This window comes from Mobula birostris, chromosome 3 (genome assembly GCF_030028105.1).
Source record: "Mobula birostris isolate sMobBir1 chromosome 3, sMobBir1.hap1, whole genome shotgun sequence".
Lineage (NCBI taxonomy): Eukaryota > Metazoa > Chordata > Chondrichthyes > Myliobatiformes > Myliobatidae > Mobula > Mobula birostris.
In genome coordinates, this window is record NC_092372.1 from 138,469,921 (window position 1) to 138,490,208 (window position 20,288).

At 42.0% G+C, this 20,288-nt stretch overlaps 1 protein-coding gene across 3 annotated transcripts in view; it reads left to right on the forward strand.

Annotated features, from left to right (window-relative positions):
- The window catches only part of dgkb (diacylglycerol kinase, beta), a 738,504-nt gene that overhangs the window by 118,296 nt on the left and 599,920 nt on the right, over positions 1 to 20,288 (forward strand). For all 3 annotated transcript variants that reach the window (XM_072251979.1, XM_072251978.1, XM_072251977.1), the window contains one exon: positions 12,929 to 13,094. In XM_072251979.1, the coding sequence (XP_072108080.1) occupies positions 12,929 to 13,094 (166 nt within the window). The remainder of the gene's footprint in view (positions 1 to 12,928; positions 13,095 to 20,288) is intronic.

The window sequence follows — 20,288 nt, forward strand, 5'->3', positions numbered from 1 at the left end:
GGACTCTGCGGCCCAATCTTGGACCTTGGCTCCTGCAAAATGTGAGCCATTGTCTTGACTGTATTTCCAGGGGATTCCACACATGGAGGATTGAAGTTGCAGACCCTTAATTGTATGCTCCTGATTAGCATGGCTGCAGGGCATTGCCATCAGCACCCTGAAGTAACCATCCACCATAATCAACTCATCTCTTTTTCTATTGCATAGGTAAAGGCCCAATGTTGTCCACTTGTCAAATCTGGCCTGCCCCCATACCTCTCTGGTTTCCTCCCCAGAGTCTCTCTGGCAATCCCCTTGCCTTCACCTGCAGGCATATTGGACAATTCACTGTTGCTTTGGCCTTATCACATCTGAGAGCTATCCCTCCGGCCTCAGCCCGTTTCCTTACTCCTTCCACCCTAATGTGACTGTGAACAAGGTCACTGGAGAGACATTGAACATCGTGAAAATCAAGTCTTTATTCAGCACAACAAGCAGGCATCATTCTGGAGACACTCTCGGTAGAGCAGGGGTCCCCAACCTTTTTTGCACTGCGGACCGGTTTCATATTGACAATATTCTTGCCGACCGGCCGACCCGGACTGGGGGGGGGGGGGGGGCGGGGTAGTTGCCAACGGACAAGAGTAGCAGTCAAATACGTTGTTTACCCCGAGAGACTACAATGACCATGAAGCCTTGCGCGGGCACCAGTGCGCATGCGTGATTTACGTATGCTTGTACGTGCCGATTTTTTCTACAAATCGTTTTCGGCGATTCTGTTCAGAAGGGGTGTTAATCACGACTGGAATATCAGTGATAAGTGACTAATACACTCAATTTCATTTCTAAAAGGGTTTATCTAACGAATTTAATATTAAACACACAGCGCATATTTTCCTCGCAAGAATATAGTGATAAGTCGGTTATCAGGGGAGCTTGAAGTAAGTGTTGAACGAACTTCCAGTTGAAGTGGCAGAAGCAGGTTCGATATTATCATTTAAATAAAAATTAGATAGGTATATGGACAGGAAAGGAATGGAGGGTTATGGGCTGAGTGCAGGTCGGTGGGACTAGGTGAGAGTAGCGTTCGGCACAGACTAGAAGGGCAGAGATGGCCTGTTTCCGTGCTGTGATTGTTATATGGTTATATAAATAAGTCAATAGCATCATAACATTTTAAGTAATGTTTGGATATTAAACACACAGCACATATTTTCCCCGTATGAACATATAAAATCATTGCAACACAGCAATATCGCTGAATCAGTGGGAGCCCTGGGCTTGTTTCCCTGCAACCACACAGTCCCATCGAGGGGTGATGGGAGACAGCGATACTCGAAGGGGTTCCTTATGTCCAGTCTATTCCGCAATTTGGTTTTCGTTGCATTCATTGCAGAGATATGTTGGAAATGGAAGCAAAATTTTCAGTGCTTTCGTGACCGTCTCAGGATATTTAGCCTTGATTTTGATCCGGAATGCCGGCAGAGATGTTATGTCAAACATACTTTTCAGCCTGCTGTCATTTGCAAGCTTGAGGAGTTGATCTTCTTCCCGTGCTGACATGGATGATGCACGGGTAATGACCTCACATGCAAAATGGCTCAACAGTGGGCATGACAAGGAATGAGGAAAGGTGCAGCTGACTCCTATCGCCAAATCATATCGTTTCCTCGTGGCCCGGTAGCACATGCTTTGCGGCCCGGTACCGGTCCGTGGCCCGGTGGTTGGGGACCGCTGCGGTAGAGGCTCACAAACCCAAAGGCACATCACATTTTTATACTCTTCAGATCAAAACCAACAGTAGGTGTTTCAATACAATTTCAATAGTTACAATGACATTGTTCACTTCAGTACTTTGGGTTGACAAATGGTTCCTTTGTGAAAGCACATAGTCATTGATAAGGCATCTCTGAAGGTTCAGATGCTTTTGGGAGAGAATAATTAGCAGAAATATTCTTAAAAGCTTCTGACGCTGGAGAGCCAGAAAATTAATGTTGTCAGGGTTGTCTCTGAGTACACAGGTATCATAAGTACACAAACTACCTGTGACCATGTTTGATATGCAAAGTGGCAACATCATTCTGATCTGCCAGCTTGCACTCAAGTTGCAGTGGTGCAAATAACTTGGCCCATGTCACCTGGTTTGATACAGGCTAATTAACACAATCCAGTTTTCTTAACTTTTGGCTCGTGCATATGCAAATGTCTCATGGTCACCATTTTGCAAAAAGTGTCAGTCTGTGGGCTTTTAACTTTAGTTTATTACTTGTAATATATAATAAAACCTGAAGGCTAATTGCAAGCTCCCTGAACTTATTTACATTTTCCTTAACAACTGAAGCTTGGTTCTTGTTTGAATCAATATCTGCTATATTCTGCCTGATATTTAACTCTAGAATACTCCTTAACATACCCTTAGATTCCTACTCTGCTGATGTGCCCATAAGGCCAAACAACCCCAGTCTTCCTCCTCTGGTGACGCCGTGGCTGTCATTATCTGAGCAGTTCTGTCAACAGCCACCTCCTCCGTGTCAGGAGAAGTGTGGGCATCTACATGGTAGACAGTGATCTGCCAAGACTGGGTTTCATCCCATATGTTTTCCCAATAAGATAGCCTCCAAAGAAGCTATCCATGTATCTCCCAATTTTCCCCATGCCGCTGGGGCATCCATACAGTCATCTCATTCTCCACAACCCATGAGCTGGTGTACATTCACACCCACCCTGTGACCTCACAGGGTTACAGCCACGAGTTCTCTTAGTTAGCAGGATCTTCCCTCCTCCTCGACTGTTACTTCTTGCCCCATTGTAGTGTGGTGGGCAGTGGCCTTCCTCCATTTTCTGCCAATAGATGGAGACAATGGTGAACCACACATGTTCTTTCTCCTCAAGGTTACAGAAGGTCATGCAGTTTTTCCCATTGTATAGGTGAAGAGTCATGGGCTGCAGCCTCATCAGAGGTGCTATGGTCATCATCAATTAGGGCCTTAACCTGCTTATGGAGGTGGCTCAACCCATTGGGGCCTATCTCCACTTGATCTGCTATGTACCATTTCCATTTGACTATAGAAGAGTACTGAGCTCGGACTTCTTTGTGGGTTACAATATTGGATTTCACCCATTGCATAATGGGTAGCTGAGATCTCAAGACCACCACCTTTCAGCCTATGTGGTGCTTGGCTAAAAGAGCCCAGTAATAGGTGAAGAGCATCTTCTCAAAAGAGGTTTACAGGTGTCCCCCGCTTTTCGAACGTTCGCTTTACAAAACCTCACTGTTACGAAAGACCTACATTAGTACCCTGTTTTCGCTTTCAGAAGGTGTTTTCACTGTTACGAAGAAAGGCAGCGGGTGATTAAAAAATCAACGCGCGAAAAAAATCAGCGTGCGATAAACTGCAGTGCATGCCCCGAGCAGCCGCTCTGCCCCGGATTCGGAATGGCATTGCTGAAACACGTTGCATTGAGCAGCTGTTAGCAAGATGAGTTCTAAGTTGTCGGAAAAGCCTGAAAGAGTAAGGGTGTTACATTTAGCATAAAACTAGACATAATTAAGTGTTTCGATCATGGTGAACGAAGCAAGGACAAAGTGAGTTTGGCTTGTGGAAGTTGACAAAGATGATTTTGAAGAGGTTTTGGCATCCCATGACCAAGAACTGATAGATGAAGAGCTGATGCAATTGGAAGAGGAAAGGATAACAATTGAAACTGAATGCAACTGAATGCAGAAAGTGAAGCAACTGCGTGAGATTTTCGCTGCAATGATAAAGTAAGACTTTAATTTTGAAAGGGTACGTAGGTTTAGGGGATATTTGCAGGATGGTTTGAGTGCTTACAAACAACTGTATGATAGAAAAATGCGTGAGGCTCAGCAGTCAAGCAAGCCTTCCACATCAGCCACAGCAGACGAAGGACCTCGACCTTCGACATCGAGGTGGGCAGTCATAGGAGAAGATGAGCTGCCTGCCCTGATTGACGATGAGATGACACCCCCGTGTCCCACTACCGCAACATCTGGGCCCCGGACAGATACTGTACCGATTTGCGAAGAATGCAGCGGTAGCTGGGGAGCACACAGCACATCTTTAAGAAAAAAGCCGAAATAAACATGCTAATTAATTAGGTGCCGCCTAGCACGTAATTGTCGGCCCAGATCAGAGGTGATGCAATCGGCAATCGCCTCTGATCTGCGCTGACATTTACATGCCAGGGCTGTTTTCCCAATTCCGGTAAGTGATACTACACTGTACATACATTATTTCTACTTTATATAGGCTATGTATTTTTATGTGTTATTTGGTAGATTTGGCAGCTTCATAGTTTAAAGGTTACTGGAGATCGCGTTTATGCCAACAGCGCTTGTGTGAGATTTTCTGCTGAGAGTGCTTGCGTGAGATTTTCGCTATTGAGGTCTGTGCAGGCAATCGTTGTAGAGAAGTATTTCTACTTTATATAGGCTGTGTATTTATCATATCATTCCTGCTTTTACTGTATGTTACTGTTATTTTAGGTTTTATGTGCTATTTGGCATGATTTGGTAGGTTATTTTTGGCTCACAAAATTTTCCCATATAAATAAATGGTAATTGCTTCTTCGCTTTACGACATTTTGGCTTACGAACCATTTCATAGGAACGCTGTACCTTCGGATGGCGGGGGAAACCTGTATCTGGTTGCACCCTCAGCAAGTGTCTTGGTCCAAACCCCAAGGGAGCTTGACACCCTTTCATTAGCTGTCACAAACCCTATTCAGCTACTTGAGAGGTGTCAGAGACCTATAGTTCAAAAGGTACCTCATGTTGTCTCGGAGCCAGGGGGAGTGCCTGTTCAACAGCCGGTTTCCAGTCTCAAAGGCAGCTTGCTGGGTCGGGACCCCACTGGAAATGGGTCTTTTTTTTCCTGGGATACCTGATGTCATCTCAGTGTCACTATTAGGTAGCCCCTAATACCACTGGGCCTTCTGTTTAGAGGTGGGGACCATTGAGTATTTTGCCACATCCGGAGTGCTGCTGTATTCCCAGGAACAAAACTTTCTGGCTTGACCTTAGATCTTGTTAGGATTAATAGACCATCTCCTCTCCCTCAGGGAGGTAACCACCTTGTCTAGTGCCTCCCCCACCATCTTCTCCAAGGGCCTCTGCATTACGTGGGACACTGAGATGTTTGGATTGAGTGAGATCCATCGTCAGTCTCGAGCTATTATGCCATGGCTCAAGGTCCGGTTCTACAAAAATCCCTTTGGAAGATGACAAAAGGTATACTATCTGCCTTCTCAGGTTTGGCCTTGCAAATGCAAATTGGTCTTAGAACCTAGGGATCAGGGAATGGAAAAGAAAGTGTTGGCCAAATCCACAACAGCATGCTAATATTTGCCCTCCCTAACTCCAATGTCCATAAAATGGTCACCACATCCAGGACGGCCGCTGTGAAGGGCAAGATGTGCTTATTCATTTGCCTAAAATCTATCATCATTCACCCAGATCCAACCCCCTTCTGCTCAGGTCACACCAGGCTATTATAGGGGGATGTTGCTGGCCAAGTAATCCCCTCCTTCGACAGTGCTTCCAGTTCCTCCAATCACCTTGGTGCCACCCAGGATGTGGTACTTCTTGATGCTCACCCGTTTGCATGGAGACATGATTACAAGGGGCTCCTACTTGGTACTGTCACTTGAGCCACCCCAAAAGTAAATGGCCCCTTTTGGGGACCTGCAAGGACTTGCCTTTCAGCACATTCAGACCCAAAGTGCCCTTGATTGATGACGCAACCAGCTCTGACACAGGTCCTAGCTGTTCTGAGCTGGTAGCTGCCCTTAATGTAACCATTCAGGCCTGGATGAGTGTCCCTCTCAGTCCTTCGATCATCACCTGAGGACCTCTCCATCTGACAAACAAGAGAAAATCTGCAGATTCTGGAAATCCAGACAACACACAAAATGTTGGAGGAACTCAGCAGGTCAGGCAGCACCAATGGAAAAAAAGTATAGTTGACGTTTCAGGCTGAACCCTTCAGCAGGACTGGAGAAATTTGCTGAGAAGTAGATGTAAAAGGTGGGGGGAGGGGTGAGAGAAGTGCCAGGTGATAGGTGATACTTGGAGGGGGAAGGATGATGTAAAGAGCCGAGAAGAGACAGAAGGCTATGGAAGAATGAAAAGAGGAGGGTGGAGTACCAGAGGGAGGTGATGGGTGGGCAAAGAGATGGGGTGAGAGAGGAAAAAGGGGATAGGAAATGGTGAAGGGGAGTTGGGGGCATTACCGGAAGTTTGAGAAATCAATGTTCATGCCATCAGGTTGGAGGCTACCCAAATGGAATACAAGGTGCTGTTCCTCCAACTGAGGTGTGGCCTTGTCATGACAATAGGGGAGGCCATGGATGGACAGATAGGACTGGCAATGGAGTGTGGAATTAAAATGGGCAGCCACTGGGAGATCCTGCTTCTTCTGGCGGACGAATTGTAAGATGCTCAGCAAAGTGGCCTCCCAGTCTATGTCAGGTCTCATCGACATCCAGCAGGCCACACCATGAGCACCAAACACAGTAGTGATCCCAACAGACTCATAGATGAAGTGTCACAAACCTGGAAGGACTTTTTAGGGCTCTGGATGGTAGTGAGGGAGGAGGCAGGTGTAGCACTTGTTCTGCTAGCAAGGATCAGTGCCAGGATCCACCCATTCCTTCGGGATGCCTGCCTTGAACAGTGCCAAAAACATCTCCTTAAGGATCAGTTGGGACCACTTCCATTCTGCTTTTCTATCTTTCTCACCTGCATACAAGCTCTGCCTATGTGTTCTAACCACTCCAGCAGCCTGATAGCCAATCCCATTGTTGTGCCTCCACTAGCCCTAAAAAGGACAGCATTGTTCCCTTCTGATGGTGGGGGGAGGGGCCTGTCATTTTTACCATGGTCAAGGTGAACTTTTGATCCTCGGGCAGGCCATCCCCATGGTCATAAATCCCAGTGATCAGGGCTCACTGACAGAAAGCCTCGGTCCCCTCCTCCACTGTATACCATTCTTCTTGAGACTTCAAATCCCAGTCTGACAGGGAGAGATGCTTAACCTTTACTGCATTTGTTATTCTCTCCCTCAAAGATCTTTCCTCCCCAACTGTCCCTTGTAGGGCATTGTTTACCCCCGTGGTTTAAAGAAAATCCTCCCAGGGCACCCATTTCATGGTTGAATAAGATCACACCAACTGCCGTGTCCCATATCCTTAACCACGCCCCAAAGATTCCCCCAATTTCTGATCCCCCGGCTCCACCAATTCCTTGGAGAAATAGTCCCTAGTAACCAGCAAAGTTGTCAGTGTGTCTTGTCTCTACTCCCACTCTTCCTCTCGCTGAATGACACATTGTCCCGGGTTGCAGAAAGGCCAGAGTGCTGGGAGACCCCATAGACTGAAGGGTGCTTGGAGAGGGACACTGGTCAGACCACAATTCTGTGGACGTGGACACGTTAATTGGCCATGCTTTCTAGGGCTGGAGAGCATAGGGAGGAGTGCAGCTTTCCACCCTCTCATCCTGATTCTCACCATCAAACTAAATATCCTCATCCCAGCTATCCACATCATCAGATAGCTTGGATATTCACTAGATCTGGTTGCCAATTAGCCCCCTCATGCCACTTCCTGCTGCTGGACTTCGGCCAGGCAGCAGGTGATCATGACTCTCTTTCCCTCCACCTCCTTAGCCCAGGTCTCTGCTGACCAGGTGGCCTCGGCCACGCTAATGCCCTGTTGATCCAATGCCTCCACCTCACATTTAAGATTCCCTATTTGCTCCTCTTTCCAAGAGATTGTCTTGTGTTGCTAGTTTATGATGGCCACTAGCAGCAAGAATCTCTCTCTGGCTCTCCCTCTTGTTTGGAAACCCTAACCCCTTTAGTACAGACGATAGATGGTGTCTCATCTTTAATCGTCAAGAACCCGGCTTGTCAATGCAATCTATCAGCACAACATGGCCAGCCAGCAAATTGGCCAATCTGCCAAACCCCATGGAGACATCGGACCATCCTGGTACTCAGTATTCTTTGCACAAGGGACCTTCCTTCTTACTGTAAACATTTTTGCTTTCTATTGCACCTGCTAGATCCTTTGACTGTGCCAAAATGTTTAATTAAAACAATAGATTCTTGGATCTGACTCGATGAGACCGAAAGAGACAAACACCAATTATCTACTTAGAACTACAAAACTGTCTATTAGGATAGAACATATCAAGCATTGAAATATTTATCTAGGCATGTGCAGGGCCCGTATTACCGCAGCACAACTTGCACTCGATCTGCGGTGCTGTTCATGAGGCTTTGAAGAGCTATTGCTAAACTCATTGTGATTGCAGGTCCATTTTAAGTACTTATTGTCATAAGGAGGCGCTGGGAGCGGACCCAAATGCAAGACACAGACACTGAGGTACTAGGAACAGGACTAGGTGAGTCAAGCAAGCAAGGGAAGTGGGGAAGAAATGACGTTGGACAAGACACAGGCCCTGGTCAAAGCCAGGAGTCAGGGCCTGGGCTAGGATTAGACTAGGGAAGCGGGACCTGGACAAGGAACTAGGAACTTAGAACCTGGACAAGGACTCCGAGCCAGAGACTGGACAGGGATCCGGAACCTGGGTCTTGATTCCGTCTAGGACCCTGGATCTAGGCGAGGACAAGACGTGGCTACAGGACTGGACGTGAGACTCCTGGGCAGGACGCGGATGAGGACACAAAGCTAGGACTTGGACTTGGGAGGCTGGAACACAAAGCCTTGGTCTTGGGATACCAGAACGTGGAATGCAGAGCCTTGGTCTTGGGAGACAGGAATGCGGAACGCAGAGCCTTGGTCTTGGGAGACAGGAATGCAGAACGCAGAGCCTTGGTCGAGGGAGAACAGGAACGCAGAGCCTTGGTCGAGGGAGAACAGAAACAAGGAATTCAGAGCTGGCACCCCTCCTTGGGAACAGGACTTGGGGCCAGGGCTCTACAGAGAGTCAGGACCCCTCCTAGGGAGCAGGACGTAGGGCTGGGACTCATACACAGAACACTGAGAGACAGATCTCCACTCAAGGTAGCGGCAAGCGGCCGGACTTACCCAGCAGAAGCGAGGGCACAAAGAGATGGTTCCCAATGCAAGGTAGCGGCAAATGGCCGGACCTACCTAGTGAAAGCATGAACACAGTGACAGTTCCCAACTCAAGGTAGCGGCAAACAGCCAGAGCTACCTAGTAGAGGCGAGGCTTCAGGCAAAGGTAACAGGCGAGACTTCAGGTGAAGGTAGCAGGAGAGGGCTATAGAAGGAAGGGGAGGGAAGGGAACAGTCTAGCAACTGAAGCTGAACCCAGGAGCTGTTTATGTAGCCAGCCCAAAATGGGAATCATGTGCCTCAATTAAGGCACACAACAGGACAAGGGAAAATTGGAAAACCTGGAATAAGGAATGATGGACCAGACCGTGAACTGGAATGCAGACTTCACGGACTGGACCATGATAGTTATACACAACAGTATCTCTCCTGTTGAGAATTAAGTCAATGAGCTGTGACATGAATGGTTGCCCGCATTCAGTGATTACGTAAGTGCAGAGGCAGCACAAAGTTTTTTTCCTTGCATTCCATTTCATGTTTTCCACAACTAACTATTTGCAGATTTTTAATGGAAATAGACTCAAAGAGCATCAGTTTTGAAATTGTGGATGGCATTACAAAGTCTTCCTTACAGAGCAGGCATGTAGAAATTAGAGTTCCCCTAGTCAGAGCAGAATTAAGAAGTAGGATTAAAAAAGGTGTAGAGAAGAAGTGGCAGGAGGATTGGAAAAATGAATTAAGGGGCAGGCATTAATTTTCTAGGCACCCACTAGTTAAACGGTCTCAGACTGTTACCTTTTAAGTCGTAGAGATATGGTGAAATTTACAAGACCTAGGTTGGGGCATTGTGGGCTAAACTTTTATTTAAAGATAATAGGAAAACATGCTACTGAATTATGTGACTGTGGTAGTCCAGAGACAGTCCAGCATGTTTTGCTGAGCTGTAATCGATACAAAATTGAAAGAAGCATGCTGTTCAAGAGGCTATCTGGCTTAAGTTTATTTTGGTTTTCTATTCAATCTTTGTTTGGCCATCAAGAGAATCAACATCTGATTGAATATCATTCAGTTTATACGTGAGACTAGGTTGTAATCGAGAATTTGAGTTCCTTGAAGTTCTGTAATTAATTATACATCCTGCAGAGGGCTGTAATATGCCTAGATGCGTCTGAACAGCTGGAAATAGAAGAAGAAGAAGAAGAAGAAGAAGAAGAGCATCAGTTTCTTGCTTAGAAGAATGCATTTAATTATCATGCTGATGCTTTGCTGGAGTGGGCTAAATGTTCTACTCTCTCCCAGACCTTAATCTGAATATTTGAAATGTGACCCTATGTAAAAGCTGATGGTATTTCAAATAACTTTGTTTCAGGCTAATTGTGTGCATGGTTTGATGTGAATGTCAGGAAGTTATTTTGCTGAAAACTAAGCCCAATCTTATACGTGATTGTGTGATGTATTAACAGTCCTTGGCACAGTGAATATGGAATTAAAACTTATAGTCTAGGCTATTGTGTTAAATGAACTATGTATTATTGAGTTCAAAGGCTTGTAATTCACTGCAACATATTTACCCCTTGTGTTGTTTGCTGGGCTCAAAACATGATTGGCAAATGGAAAATCAGATTGTTTGAGCTGCTCATTACTGTCCCTAGTCCTAAAGAGATTGAATATTTCACAGATCTTCCCACAAACTGATGAGTTGCAAAATGACCTATGCCTTGAAGACATGCAATTCTATTTAAAGTGTGTTTTTCTAAACATTCAATTTGAATTAAAGGCATACATTACAGATTATTTAATGTCATTGTCCTAGAAATGTTGAAGATGTCTAACTTTCTCTAGTTTAGCTGATTTTCTGAAACTGTGAGTATGAGTGACAATTGATAGGTATAATCCTTACTTAACCTCTAGTACTTCGCTCAAATGCTTGTTAGACACTCCAGAGCTCCAGAGCCCACACACTCAACTCTCCATCTGACTTTAGTTGGTACTAAACCTAATCATGTATGGATTGTGCAGATGGTTTATTGTACAATGTTTTGTATTTTTATAGATAATACCAGGTTGGATGTTTTCCATAATACTAATGTTTAAGTCATAGAACATACAACAACACAGCACACGTACAGTCCCTTCAGCCTATGGTGTCTATGCTTACCATAATGCCAAATCAAATTAATCTCGTCTGTCTGCACAGTTTATATCCTTTCATTTCCTGCCTGTTCCCGTGCCTATCCAAATGCATCTTAAACATTGGTGTTGTATCTTTTTCCACTAATGATTCTGGCAGTGTTTTCCAGGATATTAACACTCCGAGTTTATTTTTAAAAAGAACTTGCCTTATATCCAGTATCTTCTTTAAACTTTCCCATTCTCATTTTAAAGCTATGCCTTGTAATATTTGCCATTTTTACCTTCGGGGTGTGGGGGAGGAGGACTCTTGCTTAACTATCCTATTTATGCCTCTCATATTTTTATAGATTTCTATTAAGTTGTCAGGCAACCTCCAATTCTCATGATAAAACAATCCAGTTTTCTCCAACCTTATAGCTAATGTGTTCCAGTCCAGGCAAAATCCTGGTGAACTACCCCTGCACTCTCTTCAAAGCCTCCACATTCTTCTAATAATGTGGCAACCAATCACTGGACTGTGAAGGAGCAGATGGCATTTAACACCAGTAAATATAAAAGCACAATGTGTATGAAGATTAATTTGAGGGAGTGAAGTGAGATGAGAAATGAGTAGGTACTCATGTAGAGTATTCAATGAAAATTCAAAGTCTGGCACAAAGTCATGTGTTGTGTTCAGCTTTCCTATTGATTTGAAGGCAATGAATTGCTCTCTTCAAATAAAAAGTATTGAAATGGTGAAAGATTGCTTTTGTGTCCTGGGTTTTGAATCTGGTAAAGAACAGTATAAAGGCATCAGGTGACTATAATGCTAAGAAGTTGAGCTTAGTTAGTGTTGGATCAAAATTAAGGCTCTGGTGTAGCTTCTGATTACCTTTGTTATTTATTGCCGTCCTATCATAAATTGGAGCAGTATGAGATACCCTCAGAATTTAATGTCCTCCTAGTTTTAGCTTTGTACATCCAACTCTCAAGATGTCTAAAGGAGCTTGAAATCAACCACATCTGTTTTTTTGAATATTTCTGAACATAAAAATGGAAGTGCTTAATTATGTTGTAATCATCTTTGCAATATTCCATAAATATAAAGGTACAAAAATACCTCTCTAAACCCTCAGCCTTTATGGTATTGGCTTCTTGGACCAGCAGTTATAATTACAGTGAAACTCAGTTTAATGTGTTGATCCTTAAATTAAAATTCAGAAATCATTCTTCTGAGATAGTGTATGTACACAATAATTGACTGAAATCTACAATTTCAGAGGTTAATATAATGTAGTATGGAAGTATTTCTAATTGTCCTTTGTGCACTATTTGTGGGTGATTATTCATCAAAGAACTCCACTACATTTTTAAGTAATTTGGAATGAGGTAGTCATGAGTTGATCGGATCTTTGGCTGAGTTATGTGATAAAGAAATGCACAATGTGCAATTGAAATATCTGTTAAAGAAAATGATATTACTGTTTTCTGGATATGTTATGTAACCTGCATAATTTAAAGCTTAACTTTATTTAAAGAATGATGACTAGACTAATTTTTGATATAAAAATTGCAATATTCATCACATTATAAAATATGACAATCAAGAAAGATTGCAACTAATGAAGGCAAGTGTTCCATATTGAAACATACACAGTACTATAAATAAATCTTTATATTTCAACTGGAGTTATAGAGGCCTTAATTTTAAATGAAAGCTATTTTCTCGTATTTTTGTTATTTTCTCTGAGACTGTTGTTTATTTTACCTCTAGTCAATAGACTTTGAAGGCTTCAAACTGTTTATGAAGACATTCTTGGAAGCTGAGCTGTCTGATGACTTCTGTCGGCATCTGTTCCTGTCATTCAAGAACAAATCATCTATTCCAAGACCTTCATCACAGGCGAGAAACTCCAGCAGTCCTTCACTCAGTGCAGGGGGTAAGCAGTAGGGGCCTCTAAGTCAATATGTACACTGTATTTCTGTTTTCAGAAAGCCTAAACAGTGGCTTGAATGGTAAAGTTACCAAGGGGAAACATGAGGCTCTGTTGGCTATTTCCATTGTTCTGCATTTCCAAAGAAATTTAATAGGGTGAGAGAAAAAAAAATCCCTTAGGTTGGGCAGTCCAGCTGAGGAGTTAGTTTATGATAATTGCTGAAAGAGGAGAAGTTATGAGGCATTTCTTTAAAGAAAAGGATGATGGATTATAAGAAATACGAGGAAGAATGGGCCTTTCAGATCTTCCTGCCTGTACAACCATTAAGTTAGGTCATAGCTGATCATCTCTTTTCCTGTGTTATCCCCATAGATTCTCTTTGCATTCAAAAATCTGTTGGTTTTTGTTTTGTATATATATTCCTTGAATGAGCAACCATAGCCCTCTGGCACACAGAATTTTGAAGATACGTTTTCCTTTGAGTGAAGGTCAAGACCTCCTTCAGTCACTCTAGCCCTGAACTCAAGATTCCACAGTCTCAAGAAAAGCATTCTCTAATCATTCACCTGTCAAGCCTTTCCAGACCCCCACATGTTTGAATGAGATTACTTTTCACTTTCTCAAGCATCTGGGGAAAAGAGACTTGGTCCGCTCAGCAAACTGTCAGATTTTCCTTAAAGTACTGTAACTCCCTCATTGCAAGAGTCAGTCCGGTGAATTTTTTTTTTTTTGTTGCTCTTCCTGCAAGGCAAATGTGTTATGTATTGTAAAAACATTAGCATGAGAATCAAGTCATGATCTCAGAAAGACTCAATATGTACACTTTTTTGTGATTGTTTAAATTATGTTTTAATTTAAACAATTAAAACATAAATTACCTTTTATTCCATTTCTCTTCCAACAAAGTGTAACATTATTTGCCTTTCTGATTGCTGTTCATTTCCTAGTTCCCAATCCTTTTTTATCTTTCCTAAGAGAATTATTTTTCTTTCTCTACATATAGTTCCACATTCTTGTCCAATCGTTCAGTATTTTTGAAAGAAAAAGACTACTGATCGTAGAGATGGGAAAGTCTGGAGATGCTGGAAATCCAGAGCCACACACAAAATGCTAGAGGAAGTCATCAGGTCAGGCAGCATCTGTGGAAATGAATAAATAGTCAACATTTCAGGCCAAGACCCTTTTTCAGGTCCTGAAGATGGTCCTCAGCCCTTAACATTGGAAGACTGCAAATGCTGGAATTCTGAAGTACTCAGTGATCATTGAACCAGTAGTCCTTCAGTTAGTCCTGACGAAGGGTCTCGGCCTGAAACGTCGACTGCACCTCTTCCTACAGATGCTGCCTGGCCTGCTGCGTTCACCAGCAACTTTGATGTGTGTTGATTGAACCAGTAGTGTTAACTCTTGCTTCTTTCTCAGTTCTATAATGGCTTGCTGAGTTTTTCTATGTTATTTTATATATCTCTTTATTTCTATCTACATCTTGTGTCCTCATTGCTTATAATTCCACTTGGCTTCCATTGTCATAAAATTTAGGCACTGGTCTCAATATCTTCCACAGACAATAATGCAGACTGTAAAGATGTGGAATGCAACTCCTGATCCCAGTACAATCCCACATGTTATAGCCGTTCAAACCAGAATAGAGAACACTTAACAAAATACTACAATGAAGTATACAGAACTTAGTATAAAATTGAAGAGGACAGTGGTTAGGCATTATCTGTGGAGGGAGAAACCGGATGAATGCTTCAAGTCAATTATTTCTGCTTTTGTTCCATAAAGCTGTACTGATGTGACAAATGATGATGAGGTAAAGGGATTAATAAATGTTCGGAAAATCTAGATCAGAGTGATCTAAATTACAAAGAAGGCACAACAGTGGCTATATTTAATAAAGTATTTTTGGAGCCTTGGTATATCATCAAAGACACTAGCAAATTTCCGCAAATATACCGTAGAGTAGTCTAGCTGTCTGGTATGGAGGGGCCATTGCATAGGATTGGATAAAGCAGCAGAGCGTTGTAAACTCACCCATCTCCATCATGAACAGTAACCTCCCCACCACCAAGGATATGCCTGTTATTGCTATCATCAGGAAGGAGACTTAAGACAATGACAGCTTCTTCCCTTCTGCCATATATAACTTATTTTGTAAAACCAGGTTCTGATTCTGAGATGTTGAATGAATGGGCATTTGGAGACAATTTTGACTATGCAGGAAATGCCCCTGCTATATCTAGCTTTGAGAACTGCTACCAAAGGACTTTCGTTATGAAATGTGCACTTACCTTCAGGTTTTTTGAGTCAAGGGGCATTTGGATAATAATAGCTTTACAACAGAAAGCTTGTTGAGGGAGGCAAGCAGCTTCCTTGACTGATTTCAATGGCCAAACCTTTCTGTGAGATTGGATTATTTCTTACATATTCATTAAACTGGAAGGTGACTTCAAGTCACATAAGGATCTTATTTGAAATGAAAACATTTTCACTTCCTATTTGACCTTAAGCCATCTGTTTTGGATTACAAATTCCCCTGGGTTGTCTAGTTCATCCTGAGAATATGGCTGGTGTGTGCAGCAGATGCTGGAAGCATTGGCTTTGGTTTCACCAAATAGTGAGCAGCTGCAAACAAGCCCAACCAGGGTTTGATGTCAGAATAACTACATAGGGGCATACAAGCAATTCACCCATCTTGCTATACACCAGAGAGGAAGAATTTTGGAAGCCATCACCATTCATTTAGTAGTTTACCTACTCTGTATTAGTAAAATAGCCAAAGAAGTACAGATTATAAAGCTATTGGGCCTCCAATGGTTGTTTATAGAACAAGTCAATGTTGTGATATAAAGAGGATATGCTATAGCTGTGTTTCCTGCAGTCAGAAATAGTGCCTTGCAAGGGGTGCAGGCAATGGATTGGGAAAGTGTGACAAATGGGGTGGGATCAGCCATGTCCGGTTTTATGTTATAAGTCTTGCATATGGATCTGAGAGGTTGATTTAATATATTGAAATATAACTTTGTTGTACCATGCTAGGGTGAACCTGACTTGTTTAAGAAGTGCTGAAATTTGCAGAGCGATTATGTGCCCTAAGCTTACATACTGTTTCTGTTAGCACCCAAGTTCTATTGTTTGGTTGGAAGTATATATTTTATAAAACCAGCTGTCGTAAACTGAACAAATGTCCACTTTGTGATCAATTCCTTTCTGTCTATGTTGTAAACCTTGTGGTTTGGTTTTACCTAGTTGAGTTATAGAAGTTAACTGAGGAAAAAATCTCTCTGAATTTGTGTCTTTTTCGAAGAATTTTGGGGCTGAAATTAGAAAAATAATTGTTTTGTGAACTTAGTTCTGATTTCTACTCCTGAAGCTTGGCTCTTTACTCCAATTCGCATAATCCAAGATGATCAATCAGAAGTCAGCAAACTTGTTGCCTAAACTGTACATGTGAGAGATGGCCATCTGTCATTTTGATGTCCTGGGGAATCATATCAGGTGCTCTATTCTAGGCTTATAGGTAGACAAATTTGTTTTTAGGTTCAATTTTGTACTGCATTAATTCCATTCTTTGCGACAGTAGGTTCATAGGATAGGCTCAAGATTCTTTAACCATAATTACAGCAATATGATAACATACTGTAGTTTAGGAAAGTGAAATAAGAACAGTTTTAATAGCCTTCGCTAGAAATATCTTCCTAAATATTAGCTGGATAAATTGAGATTAACTATATTGCCCTTTGTGATTAAATAGACTGCTGACACTGAAGTTAATTTTTTCTAATGATTATTTAGGTAACTTACCAAGGGTAATATACAAGGAGAAGAAAAGATGAGAATCAAAAAAAAAAATTGAGAAGACCTGCTGAGTTCCTCCAGCTTTTTTTTGTGTGTGTTGCTTTGGATTTCCAGCATCTGCAGCATCTCTTGTGTTGATGTTGAGATAAGTGCTTAAATAAGGTTTGACCTTTCCCATCAAATATTGCTGAAATGCAAACTAAACTTTAGTGAATTGTCAGCCAGTTTTATTCGGCAACCGATATTCTCTAAAGTAAAACAGAAAGGAGGTAAGATATGATGCAAACTATACTCTGAAATCAGAAAACCAACACGGCTAGTTGCAATTCCATTTCTTAGAAGTATTAATCTTTATTTTTTATCTCTATATGGAAAAGTATAACCATGGGCCAACTATATGAGTCATGTACATTTCCTAATTATGAGCATTCTTGTTGAAAAGTGTGCTCACCACATAATGTCAATAAACAACTAATAGTCCTACACTCATTGAATATTTTATTATTAATATATATTAATATATATTTTTACTTTCATTTAATAAGCTGTTAATTTATGGGCTGCAGTAACCTTCCTGCATCAGGATTGTCAGATGAGTACTGTTGTAGTTCTCTAATTTCTTCATGTTAATAGAAGTTACTGTGTTTTCATAACTTAACTCTTTAAATAATGTGTGTAATTTCCTGCAAGAATCAGCAAGTGATTAATGCATTGAAAATTTCCAATAGCACCTTACAACTGGATGCCGAGAAAGTTCATGAATAGAGCAAGTTATCTTCAAGTATTTCCAACTCCCACCTCAGCTTTCTCTCTTTAATGAATTTAGACAATACCTTTATTGGTCACTCATGCATTGAAACATCAAAAAAGATTAGAAATATGTTGGTATTTTTTTCAGTTGTTTTGTCACTAAAAAGATCTTGGAATCAATTGTTTTCTAAATTTTTATCACAAATATCTGGACATCACAATTAACCAGTATTTGTTGCCCATTTTCATTGCCCTTTGGGTGCAGTTTATTTTGCACAAAGTTTCTTACAAATTAAATCAGGAAGGAAATTTCAGAATATCAACTCATAGCTGATGAAGGAAGGGTGATTATTTGATCAAGTATACATGAGAAAAATTGTGACTTCCAGAGGATGTTACTGCTCTGTCTTTATTGTCCCTGTCCTTCAAGGTGTTTTTCTCAGGTGCTGTTAAAGAGGCTGTGTCAGTTCCTAGAATGGAATCCACGGACAATATGTAAGGCCACCAAAGCATCCAGAATAGAGGAAGTTTATGCCCAAGGCACTGCAGACTGTCCCATAATACATTCCACTTAAATGTAAATTATCTATATTTATCCAGGCAGTATGTCACTTGCCAGTTAAAAAGGTGAGCTATCGAAGCAGAATTAATACTCTGACCTTCTTTAAAATTCATGGCATTAATGTACCTGGTTCTGCTGTGTTTCCGATCAATAACAATGTAATTTTGAGGATCAGAATGCTAAGGAGAGACATTAGGTTGTCATTTTTTTGAAAATAGTGAATGCCTGGCAATTGTGCAGTACAAATACTACCTTTTCATAACTCTAGCCCAGCGGTCCCCAGGTACCGGGCCGCGAGGAAGCGATATGACTTGGTCAGCTGCACCTTTCCTCATTCCCTGTCACGGCCACTGATCAGCCATTACGCATGCGAGGTCATGATCCGCGCGTCATCCGTATCAGGACGGGAAGGCGATCAACTCCTCGAGCTTGCAAATGACGACGGGCTAAAAGTATGTTTGACATAACATCTCTGCCGGCATTCTGGATCAAAGTCAAGGCTAAGTATCCTGAGATAGCCACGAAAGCACTGAAAACGTTGCTTTCATTTCCAACATTTTTCTGCGAAGCGGAGTTTTCTGCAATGAATGCAACTAAAACTAAACTGCGAAATAGACTGGACATCAGGAACCCCTTTCGAGTATCGCTGTCTCCCATCACCCCTCGATAGGACGGTGTTGTTGCAGGGAAACAAGCCCAGGGCTCCCACTGATTCAGCAATATTGGTGTGTTGCAATGATTTTATATATTCATACGGGGAAAATATGTGCTGTACGTTTAATATCCAAATATTACTTAAAATGTTATGATGCTATTGACTTATAAGTGACCTATATAACCATATAACAATTACAGCACGGAAACAGGCCATCTCGGCCCTTCTAGTCCGTGCCGAACGCTACTCTCACCTAGTCCCGCCGACCTGCACTCAGCCCATAACCCTCCATTCCTTTCCTGTCCATATACCTATGTAATTTTTCCTTAAATGATCATATCGAACCTGCTTCTGCCACTTCTACTAGAAGTTTGTTCAACACTCCAAGCTCCCCTGATAATTGACTTATCATTATATCCATGCGAGGAAAATATACGCTGTATGTTTAATATTAAATTCGTTAAATAAACCCTTTTAGAAACAAAATTGAGTGTATTACCCACTTATCACCTATATTCCGGTAGTGATTAACACCCACCCCCACGAACAGAATTGCCAAAAAGGATTTACTTTGGGGGGGGGGGGGGAAATCGGCAGGTCACGATGCGCATGCGCATTGGTGCCCGTGCAAGGCTTCATGGTTATTGTAGTCTTTTGGGTAAACAACGCATTTGCTACTCTTGTTCGTTGGCAACCCTACCCCCCCGCCATCCCCGGTCGGCCGGTCCGCAAGAATATTGTCAATATTAAACCGTTCTGCAGTGCGAAAAAGGTTGGGGACCCCTGCTCTAGCCTACATACTTCCTGAATCTTGTATGTGGAGATAGATGGTCTTATCAAAATTGGGTACAGCATAGTATCAGGAAACATTATCACTTCTGAATTTAGGATTAGACTCGCTCCACTTGGGTCATTCACAATGACTTCAATTTTATCAGGGCTTTTCAGGTACCAGACAGTGACGTAGCTAGTTAATAGATGCACTGATGTCAGGTCATCCCTGGAATTCATTTCATTGAAGCATAAAAAGAGAATTGGATCTGAAGTAATGGCAAAAGCTTAACCTAAGGATCTATAAATAGTTTATTGATGAGTAACTGCCGATTGATAACACGAGCAATGATTCTTTCATTGTTATTGATGATTGGAAGGATGCCGGAGTGAGTGGATTTCCCCTGTTCTGAAAACTACAAAACAAATGTCAGCAGCATGTAGATTATGAGAACACTCAGTCCTCTTTTATTGTCATTTAAAAATGCATACATACATTAAGAAATGATACAATGTTTCTCCAGAGTGATATCACAGAAAAACAGGACAAACCAAAGACTAACAATGACAGAACCACATAATTATAACATATAGTTACAGCAGTGCAAAGCAATACCATAATTTGATGAAGAACAAACCATGTCACGGTAAAAAAAAGTCT